The sequence below is a fragment of the Zootoca vivipara genome, chromosome 12 (assembly GCF_965207765.1).
Source record: "Zootoca vivipara chromosome 12, rZooViv2.hap1.1, whole genome shotgun sequence".
Lineage (NCBI taxonomy): Eukaryota > Metazoa > Chordata > Lepidosauria > Squamata > Lacertidae > Zootoca > Zootoca vivipara.
Genome location: NC_142595.1, coordinates 7078656 through 7092362, shown reverse-complemented (window position 1 = coordinate 7092362; position 13707 = coordinate 7078656). Strand labels below are relative to the sequence as shown.

Below are 13707 nucleotides of genomic sequence, written 5' to 3'. Positions count from 1 at the left end.
GGGGGGGGGGTAATCAAGGAGTTGCAGCTCAACAAGGATTAAATAAGATCCCTTGGGGGGATGTGTGAGGGAGCCAAAGAGTGTAGGATAAAGGATGATAACTGTATACAGTGGTACCTCGGGTTACGTACCTGATTCGTTCCGGGGTGCGGTACGTAACCTGAACAACCGCAAAAGTGCCCATGCGCGAACTGCGCATAACGCTTCTGTGCATGCGCACGCGGCGAACCCGGAAGTAAACGCTTCCGGGTCTGCCTTGTACGTAACCCAAAAAGTACGCAACCCAAAGTGTACGCAACCCGAGGTACGACTGTAATGGATATATTGTTATGTAAAATGCATAAATAAATAAATTAACATGTTCTTACTACAGTACAGTGGTACCTTTACTTACGAATTTAATGCGTTCCGAACGCACATTCGTAAGTCGGAAAAATTAGTAAGTCGAATCCCATAGGAATGCATTGGGAGAAAAAATTCGTAAGTGGAAGCAACCCTATCTAAAAATTCGCAAGTAGAAAAAATCCTATCTAAACCGCATCCAAGATGGCGGATGGAGCTCCGTTCGTAAGTAGAAACATTCGTGAGTAGAGTTATTCGTAAGTAGAGATACCACTGTATGTATTTTTATTTATATATTTGACAAAAATCATATACTGCTTAACCAACAAAACCCTCTAAGCAATTTATATATAACAACACAAAATATTAATTAAAATAGCAATAAAATAAACCTTTTCAAACTAATTGACATGAAAATAGAAATGAATGCATTTTTAAAACAGATATATGTCAATCCCTGGGATAGCTCAGTCAGTAGAGCATGAGACTCTTAATCTCAGGGCCGTGGGTTTGAGCCCCACATTGGGCAAAATATCCTGGCATTTCAGGGGGTTGGACTAGATGGCCCTCATTGTTCCTTCCAACTTTACAACCTTATGATTCTATATAATTCCATGTTAAAATTCCATGTTAAAACTCTGTATCTGGGTGGGCTTGCCTAAACTAAAAAGGTTGTTAGCAGGCCCTGAAAACCGGAGGAGAGTTTCACAGAGCCAAAGCGGAAGACTGATTCCTTGTAAATATGGAATGGAAGGGACGCTATTCATTCTGAAAAAATGTTGGCACAAACTGAAGCGGTTGATCGGGTACATAAGGAGTAAAGGCAATGAGTAAAGAGTAAGGCTCGCTCACAGGTGCTTATAATATCAGTGGAAACAGTTGGTAACCACCATTAATTTTAACCTGAAGATTGCCACTTGTCCAATTTTAATTTTAATTTGTTTGAATTAATTGTGGGATATAGATTAATTTATTGATCACTTGTTTTTATGCATTGTCTTACTTGTATGATGTTAGCCGCTCTGAGTCCGGCTATGGCCGGGGAGGGCGGGAAAAAAATTAAAATTTATTATTGCTATTGCTATTGCTATTGCTATTGCTATTATTATAAACTGGTTCAAGGGCTTTATATACTAATAGCAACACCTTGAATTTACCCAACTATTCCCCATGAAAACTAAAGGTGAGCTTAAACAGACTTGTTGACTTTGCATGTTTGCATACCTTCCAATGAAAATAGGGACGCCCCATTCCATAATAATAATAATAATAATAATAATAATAATAATAATAATGTTATTATTTATACCCCACCTGTGAGGGGATTGTTGCGGCTACTCTCGAGAAAAGACGCTCCAGTCCGCTCTGTCTTTCAGAGTTTTATTTTGCATATTATTTACAGTGCGGAAATATCAGTAAACATGACTGCCTAGTCCGATTCAGAACCCAGCAATGGCTTCCTTCGCGTCTTGGACCAACATAAAAGCCTGGGCACCCCAAAGCGCCTCCCCCTAGCCCTGCGTGTGGGCGTGCACCTCAATTCAGGCGCCGGAAGGGGCTGCGTTCCTTCTCCTGTCCTTTGGCTGGAGCTTTGCGGAGGCTCCGACACCTTGCTGTCCTGTCCTTCCTCCTCTGGCCAGCTGGGTCAGTGCCTAGGCTCTGAACCGTCTGAGAGCCCCCTCTCCTCTCCGCTCCATTCCTCATTCCCTCCTCCTGACCCGCTGCTTGTGCTGTCACTGGGTGAAGTGCTGGTCAGGATGACTGGGGGAGGGTCCCTGTAAGGAGTCCCCCTGACTCTACCCATTTGGCATTTGCCAGATGTTCTTAAGGCTGCACCGGAAAATATCACTCTATGGATCCCATTAGCTTCAGGTGCCTTTTCTTCTTCTTCTTCTTTTTCCTCCAGGTTTTCCTAACTGAATATACTGGGCCTCTTCTAATCTACCTGCTCTTTTACCTTCGCCTCTTAAGTATTTATGATGCAAAGGAGAGTGCAAGAAGTCTACGCCATCCTGTAGTTCAGTGAGTAAGAATGGTCTGTGCTCAAGGATGATATGATGTGATGATGCCCTTTTAGAGCAAAGACAGGCAAAAATGTGAGTTAATTAAGTTTAGTGGAGGTGGTCTAACATGGTTGCCTCAATCTGATTCATGCAGTGCTTTCTTCCTGGGGGGGGGGGGGAACACAGGGGGACGCATTTTGTGAATCTAACGGGAGAAGAAACTAAACATTTAATTTTTTTTAGTTTCTTCTCCAGCACTGTGAATTGTCAGTTCCATTGTTGCCCCCGATTGCGGCCTCATTTCCTGTCACAGTGTTTCCTGAATCCCAGACGGAATGAGAGTACCCCTAAACATTATATATATATATAGGTAAAAGTAAAGGGGCCGCTGACCATCAGGTCCAGTCATGTCCGACTCTGGGGTTGCGCGCTCATCTCGCTCTATAGGCCGAGGGAGCCGGCGTTTGTCCACAGACAGCTTCCGGGTCATGTGGCCAGCATGACAAAGCTGCTTCTGGCGAACCAGAGCAGCACACGGAAACGCTGTTTATCTTCCCGCCGGAGCAGTCCCTATTTATCTACTTGCACTTTGATGTGCTTTCGAACTGCTAGGTTGGCAGGAGATGGGACCGAGCAACGGGAGCTCACCCCGTTGCAGGGATTCAAACCGCCGACCTTCTGATCAGCAAGCCCTAGACTCTGTGGATTAACCCACAGCGCCACCTGGGTCCCTATATATATAGAGAGAGAGAGCACTGGATTCATGGATGGGTTAGCCATGTCATTCACAAACACACGCACCCTTCAAATCTGTACAGTGGTACCTTGGTTTGCGAACGCAATCTGTTCCGCGGAGGTGTTCGCTCGCTGAGGTATTCGATCGCCAAAGGCATGCTTCTGCACATGCGCGATGCGCCGATAGAGCACTTCTGCGCACGCATGCACTGCACAGATCGCTTCTGCGCATGTGTGAGCTGCGCAGATCACGTCTGCGCATTCGACGCCGCAGAACCCGGATGTAAACACTTCCGGTTCTGCGGCGTTCATAAATGGAGGTTTTCGTAAATGGAGGTCGTCATAAACCGGGGTTCCACTGTATTTATTTATGAATTTTATGCTGGGTAATACTGGTAAAGGAAAAACCTGGGCTCATTAGCTTATGCAGGCTTTTTAGACCCCCCTTTTAAACATAGGCATATAATGACTAACAAACATCAGGCTAAAAGCAACAATAAAAGCAGTCATAAAAGCAAGAAGAATAAAAACTGCAAGATAATGAAAATATATTCCATGGTGGAAAACAAGGTTCACATTTACACCAAACATATCAAATAATCATGAATGTTGACAAACCAACTCTTATTTAGTGGGAATGTGCCAACGATGAGATTGTTGGGTCATATAAATCCTAAACATCCCCCAAGCAGAAGCAAAGTCTGAGGGGTCCCATCACCCCTGGCAGCACGTCGTTTATCAATCTTTTTTTTTTTGAAATGGCAATGAACATGGCTTTCTATGGATCTACAGAATAACAAGATGCAACCTTCGACCCTGGAAGGATCACATATGCCAATATGATCCTCGTACATACCTTATAGCCCAAACCCTGTAAGGGGGAACCAGGCCTTACGATGTGAGGTTTCTAGTGCATTCTATTTCCCTTTTAGAGAGGTTCAAGGAGGGTGAGGTCCTGATTGTTGGGCTTTTTAAATCTTGGGGAATATTTAACATATACAATGCAGATTGTGGATGGCTTCCCTAAGATAACCTACTGAGTTAATGGGTGAAGCAAGCCTCTTAACCAGTTCAGGGTAGTAGGTGAGATTTAAAGATGGCTACATCAAACATTGCAATAAATTTTTGGTTGGTTTTTTATTTTTAACCTTTGCCTCCTCCTCTTTCTAATTTATGCAGCCTGGCCTGCTTCTGTCATTGTTTACACTATACCAGACATCTACTGGAGACACTCTTTGTGCATAAGATTTCGGAAGGGCACACTCCCCTGAAAAATATGATCAAGGTGATTTTCATCTGTAACATATTGTACTATACAACTGAATGAGAAAAGCCACTCTGAGAACTTTGTTGCAGAGCAGCCTATAAATATTGCAGACAAATCGTGTCCTTCATCAAAGAGGGCACGTGTTGTGGTGAGACCTGGAGACTGATCCCCAGTGTTGTGGGTGGGTAAGATTGGTCAGCCACAACACTTGATTGGTATGTCCCTCGATGTTGGGTTTCAATCTGGCCAATGGGGCGCAGTCCAAACAGATCGAGGGACCTATATATGCCCATGCACATGACCAAGAGCTTCCTCTTTCAGTGTGCGCAACAGCCCCCACTCTCCTTACGTTGTCTGCTTAGGGACAAATGCCTCTGGGCTCTCTGCTCTCCTACTTTCATTGACCACCGGGTTCTGGGAGAAGTGGGGTCAGGAATGCTCTCTAGTGATGATGTGTCAGCCAGCTGTTCCTGCTCTCTTTCTCCCATTATTTCCCAGCTGTGACCCTCTTCTATCTCTGAGCTGTGACCCTCTGACCACCATTGTAAATCTATACCAGGCTTCCTCAACCTCGTCCCTCCAGATGTTTTGAGACTACAGTTCCCATCATCCCTGACCACTGGTCCTGCTAGCTAGGGATCATGGGAGTTGTAGGCCAAAAACATCTGGAGGGCCGAGGTTGAGGAAGCCTGATCTATACTGTCCTCCTCTTCTCGGGAAGGTTCAGGAGGGGGGGGGCGGTCTCCACTATTCCTCCTCCGATGTCCAGTCCCTGTCAACCAGTTGCCAGAGCATCAGCATACAATAAACAGATGTGTGTATGTGGTAAGGAACTGTTGTCCCCATTGTGCCAACTACTGTGGAGGCAGTAGTTCATTTTGGTATATCCTTTCATGATCTCTGTGTTCTCATTACAGGGTTGCACTTTTTACTGGGGGTTCACGTCTTGGCTTGCTTACTACATCAATCACCCGCAGTACACTCCTCCATGTAAGTAATGCAAAGGGCACATGTTGTGCTAGAAACTTGCCTTGTGCTACAAGATAGAGTTTGCGGCCTAGGACCCTCGTACTTACGGGACCGTCACTCCTGGTATGTCCCGCAGAGGACCCTAAGGTCCATGAATAATAATAGCTTAAGGGTCCTGGGCCCTAAAGAAGCCAGATTATCCTCCACCAGGGCCAGGGCTTTTTCAGTGATGGCTCCAACCTGGTGGAATGCTCCGTCCCACGAGACTAGGGCCCTGCAGGACTTGATCTTCTTCCACAGGGGCCTGTAAGACAGAGCTATTCTGCCTGGCCTTCAATTTGAATTAGCCTGATCCTCTATTCCCTTTTCCCTTTCCTCTTCTATGAAGAAACCCTTTCTGCGACCTCACATTTAAATTCTTATTCACACACTCCTTGCTGGCCCTAGTAGGACCAACTTGGCCAGTTAGCCCTGGTGATCATTTGATGTCTACTGACTTGGGGGGGGGGGGGGGTTCTTCCAAAAATGACTCCTGAATTTTTGAATTTTATTAATATTGATGCTGCATTTTATGTTGTATTCTATTCTGCTTTATGCTGTTTCAAAGTTGCATTTTAATCAGTGTTTTATATCCGCTGTTAATAAAATATTATTATTATTATTATTATTATTATTATTATTATTAGGGACTGTTTTTCCTTTTTTAAAGTCAGGATTTCAGAATTCCACACCAAAACAGGACGGCAATTTCTAGCAAGATTTCAGATATTAGACGGGAAAGGATGGAAGGAATGCAGAGGTCTAGTTTTAGACTTTAACCCAGTGAAGGGTCAGTGAAAAATACTGTCCCTGTGCTGAGGAGAGAATCGGAGTGGCTTCCATTACCCACTCTAGATCATTGACAAAGGATGATTTCAGACCATATTGTGGTTGGGGCGTAACTTCCCCTCATCCCAACAAGCCCCCAAGGGTAAAATTAGTTGTGAAATAGGAGACCTTTTGGTGGGATGCAGGTGGCGCTGTGGGTTAAACCACAGAGCCTAGGGCTTGCTGATCAGAAGGTTGGCAGTTCGAATCCCTGCAACGGGGTGAGCCGCTTCTGCGCATGCACGCAACATGGTTTACCGCTTCTGCGCATGCGCGTAGCGCGTAGAGTGCTTCTGTGCATGTGTACGTGGTGAAACCTGGAAAAATACCTCTAGGTTTGCCGTGTGCATATGCCAAATGATACGTAACCGGAGGTGAACGTAAGTAGAGATACCACTGTATATGTAAGACCAAGGTGGAATCTAGACACATATAAAAAAATGTTGTGAAAATGCTTTTTAAAAAATTTTTTTTTTGAAAAATATATTGAATTTGCCATAGCTCACCATCACCATCTTGTATAATGCACCTTACAACACACTTGAAACGTTTTAATTGCAGTTGTATAGCTGAGTCATAATTATGTTTTCATTCTGTTTTCTAGCATTTGGGAACAAGCAAGTTACTATTTCTGCCCTTGTGTTTCTGGTATGTATGGGCAGGAAGTGAGGGAGGGTAAAAAAAAAAAATTGAATGTGGAACACACACACACTTTTGCATATACTCTCCCAAGACAGGTGAACTAAGAAGGGAGACGCTTCCATTTTTTGTGCAGTTTCCTTGGTAAATATGTATTTGCAGTTGAAAAAGCAGCCTGATGCTCCTCTGTGCCTGTCTGCATGTACAGAATCTCCTTTTGCATTGTGAGCCAGATCAGAACTTTTGAGGGAAGTGATACTTAATTAAGAATACAGTGGTGCCTCGCTTAACGAATGCCCTGCTTAACGAAATTTCCGCTTAATGAAAGGATTTTTCGAGCGGAGGTTGCCTCGCTAGACAAATACGTTTTACGAAAAATTCGTCTAGCGAATCGCGGTTTCCCATAGGAATGCATTGAAATTCAATTAATGCGTTCCGATGGGCAAAAAAAAAGTAAAAAAAAATTCAGCGCATTCCTATGGGATTCGCTAGACGAATTTTTCGCTATAAAAAAAGACCCGTGGAACGAATTAATTTCGTCTAGCGAGGCACCACTGTACATCCAGATCTGCATTCCAGATGAGACAATTGTGAACTTGGGCAACAAGTCTGCCTGCAAAAAAAGACGACAAAAACTCTTCGTTCTTTCACTATTAAAATATATCTTCCATGATTCCTCTCTGGATCAGGCCTGCACAATGTATGACCATCAAAGCCTAATGTAGTCCACTAGTGATGAATAGCAGTGTATTCAAGACTTCATAAATCTCTTGGCTCTGCTGCCTGCCTAGGACCGTAAAAATTGTGTATGTGTGTGAAGCATCTGGCAGGGAACAAATATTGGCTGGTGGCTTGTACGTAGGCTGGGTACTCACACATTCTTGAAAGGAAATTCCATTGATATCTAAGGGTTATACTTCAAAGTAAATTCTCTGAGGATTGGAACATCGATTCAAGAAATGGATGAGGTCATTTGTGCAAGTCACCTTGTTGTTGATCTTACCAGGGCTCTGCCATGTGTGAGCAGTATATTTTCCTTTCTTGATGCCCATGTTCTTTCAAATCGCGAAAGCTCTGTGAGGGTCCCCCTATCTCTCCCAGTGGGTGTGAATGGAAAATTTGATGTGATTCTCCCCGACTGATCTTATTTTATATTTAGCCATTCTTCTAGACTGCCTTTCTTCTCGAGGGATCTCAGAGTGGTGCCTAAAGCACCTACCATCTTCCCCAACATTTTGGGGACAACAAGCTAAATTTATGATTCTACAGTTAAAGCCTGAAAATCTAATTTTATTTTTATTTTTTTGCAATTGTTTCAGTTGTGTGAAGCTGGGAATCATTTTATCAATGTTGCATTAGTCCATCAAAACCAATCAGGTCTGTAGCTTGTTTCGAATTGCTTACCTATGATATTCCTGACTGTCTGGGGTAGAAATTAAAGTGACCATATCCAGGGGTGAGCTTTGGTTGGCCCCCCTAGCAAAGACAAAATTTGCCGGCCCCTAAATATTCCTTATTTTTCACAATAATTCATTTGGGGGCAAGTCTGTGACCACTCATCATGTGTCCCTATCTACATATGTATACAATTACAGTGGAACCTCGGTTTATGAACACCTCGGTTTACGAATTTTCGGTTTACAAACGCCGTGGACCCATCTGGAACGGATTAATTCACTTTCCATTACTTTCAATGGGAAAGTTCGCTTCATTATGAACGCTTCAGTTTATGAACAGACTTCCGGAACCAATTACACCCATGGTTCAGGTTAAGTACGCTTCAGGTTGAGTACTCCGCGGACCCGTCTGGAATGAATTAATCCACTTTCCATTACTTTCAATGGGAAAGTTCGCTTCAGTTTATGAACGCTTCAGTTTATGAACAGACTTCCGGAACCAATTGTGTTCATAAACGAGGTACCACTGTACATAAGAACACTCATAATACACGTGTCCCAATACAATGGCCTTCAACCCAGAGTCAGAGTTTGGCCCAGTAGAAACTTAAATTTCCAGGAAAGGGAATAGGCAGCAAGAGGACAAGCCAGAGTTACTTGATACTTGAAAACATAATTCATTACAGATATATAGGAATGGAGGAGAAATGTGATTCACTACTCATTTAAAGCAACATCTGTCAAATTCATACTTTCCAAAATGGTATGTGAACTGAAACACATCTATTCTTTGAAATTTGCACCTGTCTGAATTTTGTTTTGAAGTTCTTTAACCACACAATGTTTACAAAAAAAAAAAAAACCCATTATATTAGGGGAAATTGCTTGGGGGTGTGGAAAGTAAATTAGTCAAAACAGCATGTTGAAATGTGTTTATTCAGAGAAATACATCCCAAAATGTTGATTGATTCTTTTTTTAATTGCAAATTGCTGCAAAATATTGAGAATGGAATTTAACATTGGGAAACTGAGAAACTGCGAGAGATTTGACAGGTCCCTCGATCCCTATATTCAACGAAGTTCAGCTCAAAGCAGGCCCATTGAAATCAATGGACCCAAGTTAATAAAGTCTATTAATTCCAGTGAGTCTACTCAGATTTAGTCCGTCTAAACCCAGAATTACCGCGTCAGACTTGTAAAGCTCTCACAGCAGCACTATCGGGGTGGAGAGCAGGTGGGGGTGGGGCTAGCGTAAGTCCTGGGGGCATGGCACACTGCTTGGGGGCGTGGTACACTGCCTGCAGGGGTGGGACACCCAGCGCAGGCGGGGGGCAGCCGCGATGGCACTCCACCGGGATCACGCTGTCAGGGGCGTTGCGCTCCCCCTGCACGCCTCTTCCTCTGCCACTGTCTACACCATATGATTTAAAACACTTTGCAAGGTGTTTAAAATAGTCCTCCTCTTCCCCCTCAAAATCTGGTAACTAAGGTTGTGAATGTGAGAGGAATCCTTTCCTTAGTCCTTTCCATAACGCTTCTTCTCAGGAATCCTTGGTTCAGAAGCTGTGAAAGTTAAAATGTGCTTGAAGCTGATTTCTATCTGCAGTGTAGTCAGTAGATGATAGAAATTCATAGGCTGGAATTGACTTCTCATTCCTCAAACTGCTGTAATGAAATATTGGTCTTTTTTTCTTTTCCTTATAGGGAATAAAGGCTCTTTCCCAAGCCCATCAATCAACCCTTTCACATGGTTGTTTCTGTTTGTTTCCTGCCCGAACTATACATATGAGGTACTACTACTACAACTTACTACTACTACTACTACTTTATTATTATTATTATTATTATTATTATTATTATTATTATTATTATTATTATTATTTCCCCCTTCTTGCCTTGCATCTGTGCCAGCTAGCTAAGGAAGTAAGTATCTTTAACTTCACTTATTACAGTTATCTCACAGTGACTTCTGCTTTGATCCAGGTCACTCACGGCTTCCAGAGGAGCTGTCTTTGAAAAAGGGGTTGGCTTATAAAATGAGCTTGTTTTTTTAAAAAAAGTTTTATAAGTTTTGTCCTGAATCTGTTGGGAGATTCAGGACAGATAAAGGAAACATAGCAGCCAAATACCCCGTTTTCCCCGGGAAACCCCCCTTTTTACTTACCTTTTCCCAGTGGTCCCCCGTATCACTTCCTCTCCCGTTTTTCTCCGTTATTTTCTCCTGCCGGCGGCCATTTTTTCTTTCCGATTTGCCCTTCTATGGGCACAAAAATGGCTGCCACCAGCTTCAAAAGTCGCATCTACGCATGTCCGGAAGTGCATAGACGCGACTTCAGGTGTTGTTGGCGGCCATTTTTTGTGTCCTGCTTTTTGGTTTCCCACAAGCATGTGGTTGGCTACTGTAAGAACACAATGCTGTGTTAGATGGGGCCGTGGCCTGATCCATCAAGCTTTGTTGAAGCTCTTTGGTAATGTGCATGGTTTGCCCAGGTTCATAGGAAGGGGGGCAGAGGGGAGGCCACCCCGGGTGCCACTCTGGGAGGGGTGACAAGATGACTCCTGCCTCCCCCCAGCTGTAGAGTGGCCGAGGGCACGCACAGTCTGTATGGGATGCCGCTCGCGTGGCAGCCTATACGGTCGCCGCCGAAGCGGCAGCCCGTATGGACTGCGCACACACAGGATGTCGCAATGCGCAGTCCGTACGGGATGCTCCGCCCCATGTGCCGGAGAGGGTTCCTCCGCCACTGGGTTTGCCTTCATAAGGCCACAGTTAATTTGTGGTCCCAGCAAGGATGCTAAGGAGAACCACAACCTGGTTTCTTGAGTGAAGCTTTGAACTCCGTTTTCACAAACCAGACCCTTCACCTTCCTGGGTCTGCCTTTGTAACACTAGTTCTTGTAGAATCCACTTCAGTTCCACTCCAATCTCCTCCCATCTGTGGTGCAGCTGTGTGTGCTACTTGGGGAAATTGCTACTTGGGACGCAGGTGGCGCTGTGGTCTAAACCACTGAGCCTCTTGGGCTTGCCGATCAGAAGGTTGGCAGTTTGAATCCCCATGACGAGGTGAGCTCCCGTTGCTCCGTCCCAGCTCCTGCCAACCTAGCCATTCAAAAGCATACCAGTGCAAGCAGATAAATAGGTACCACTGTGGCGGGAAGGTAAATGGCATTTCCGTGCGCTCTGGTTTCAGTCACGATGTTCCATTGTGAAATGGTTTAGTCATGCTGGCTACATGACTTGGAAAGCTGTCTGGATGAACACCGGCTCCCTCAGCCTGAAAGCGAGATGAGCGCCGCAACCCTATAGTTGCCTTTCACTGGACTTAACCATCCAGGGGTCCTTTTCCTTTTTTCCTTTTTTCCTTTACCTTTTTACATAGGGGAAATTACCTATGTATTTGAAATAGAAGGACTGGCACTGCTGGAGAAGCATGTCAATTGTTGGGAAGACCTTGTATAAGACAGACAGCTGTTTATATTTAAGTGAACTGTGATTTTTCCCCCCCCTTGCAACAGATTGGCTCTTGGATGAGCTTTACAGTGATGACACAAACACTGCCAGGTAAGAGCAGAAATAGTCTCCAGCTGGGATCTTTGAATAAGCTTGTTTACCATCACCCAACGTGGCGCTGTGGTTAAATCACTGAGCCTAGGGCTTGCTGATCAGAAGGTCGGCGGTTCGAATCCCTGTGACGGGGTGAGCTCCCGTTGCTTGGTCCCAGCTCCTGCCAACCTAGCAGTTCGAAAGCACATCAAAATGCAAGTAGATAAATAGGAACCGCTACAGCGGGAAGGTAAACGGTGTTTCCATGTGCTGCTCTGGTTTGCCAGAAGCAGCTTTGTCATGCTGGCCACATGACCTGGAAGCTGTACGCCGGCTCCCTCGGCCAATAATGCGAGATGAGCGCGCAACCCCAGAGTCGGACACGACTGGACCTAATGGTCAGGGGTCCCTTTACCTTTATCTTTTCAATAATGAATTTAGATATACCTGTATGTTATCAATATACATTTAAGTGTGATGGAAGTGCACTGCACATTTAAGCACATTTGTTTACATGCTTGGTGTTTGTCTACCTCACTTCTAAATGGCTTTTAAAAAAGCATGTCTCTGCTTAACCTTTGAGACATTGGAAGGAAGATCAGGCAGCATAACTTGAACTGTAATGGACAGAAGTTTTCAAATGTTGTATGAGGTAATGGAAATGTGTAACATTTTCTTTTTCATTCCCTACCATGATTGTGAACCAGAAAGCAAAAGAATCAAACTTCCAGCCCTGCTGATGAAAATTGGCACCACTAACCAATCAGCTAAACCATGGGTAGGCAAACTAAGGCCCGGGGGCCGCATCTGGCCCAATTGCCTTCTAAATCCAACCCGTGGACAGTCCGGGAATCAGCTTGATTTTACATGAGTAGAATGTGTCCTTTTATTTAAAATGCATCTCTGGGTTATTTGTGGGGCATAGGAATTTGTTCACCTCCCCCCAAATAGTCCGCCCCCCCACAAGGTCGGAGGGACAGTGGACCAGCCCCCTGCTGAAAAAATTTGCTGAGCTAAATTTTGTTGATTAAACTATCAAATTCATTTAAAAAACTCACACCCCTTTTATGAAATACATTTTCTTTTGCTGTGTATTTCTGCTTGCCCCTGCAATTCAAAATATGCCCCTCTAGTTTCCTTGTGCCTGCAGCACTAATAATGTACCTGATCCAGATGACTAAGAACCTTTATTAACTTCAGTTGTAGAGAACTAGGAATGAACTTAACTTTCTCCCAGTGAAATAAGTGGGAGAGGAACATGTTTACCTTTGACTGGATTATATTCACCTTGCTTGGATGATGCCCAACATCCATATGTAAATCTGGGGTAGGCAATGTGGTGCCCTCCCATCTTCCCTGACCATTGGCCATGTTGACTGAGGCTTATGGGAACTGGAGTCCACATTACATTGAAGGGCACTACAGTGGCTACCCCTGGTGTAAATTAATTTTAGAGATGGGTGGAACCAACAGGCTTTGTCCTGCCACATTTTTGGTGGATAGAACAGGATGGAATTTCATTGGAAGAACTCCATACCTGACCCCACCACATTTTTAGGAGCAAGCAAAGTTGGCATATCCTAGTGGGCACCCCAGTGTGCCTCCCTGGAAGACACCCTACCCAAGACTGGGCACACCATGGCTCTAGAGATTCTGCTATAACCCCAAGGAGCTGAGGTGGCCATGAGCCTGAACTGAATCCCAAACAGAACAAGGGAGGTCATGTCCAGCAGCATGAGTCTTCCTCCCATCTCTAAGCCTCACTCATGAGAAAGAAGGAAGAAAAGCTGCAGCCGCTGGGCTAAAATAAAAATAAAAATGTTTCACACTCCCTCTAGAAGCTATTCCTGCACAGATAGGGAAGGTTCAGGTAGGGGGCCATGTGGGTCTGATGCAGTCAAAATAAATTTTAAAAATGTCCAGTAGCACCTTAGAGACCAACTA

The 13707-nt window shown here is 44.3% G+C and overlaps 1 protein-coding gene across 2 annotated transcripts in view; it reads left to right on the top strand.

Moving 5' to 3' along the window:
* Positions 1-13707, top strand: part of TECRL (trans-2,3-enoyl-CoA reductase like) — a 30397-nt gene that overhangs the window by 12428 nt on the left and 4262 nt on the right. The window contains exons 5-12 of one of the 2 annotated variants that reach the window (XM_060282228.2): positions 2249-2364; positions 4260-4365; positions 5265-5337; positions 6788-6831; positions 8142-8199; positions 9924-10009; positions 11736-11781; positions 12471-12541. In XM_060282228.2, coding sequence (XP_060138211.2) covers positions 2249-2364; positions 4260-4365; positions 5265-5337; positions 6788-6831; positions 8142-8199; positions 9924-10009; positions 11736-11781; positions 12471-12541 — 600 coding nt within the window. The remainder of the gene's footprint in view (positions 1-2248; positions 2365-4259; positions 4366-5264; positions 5338-6787; positions 6832-8141; positions 8200-9923; positions 10010-11735; positions 11782-12470; positions 12542-13707) is intronic. The other variant, XM_035136430.3, reaches the window with a different exon arrangement.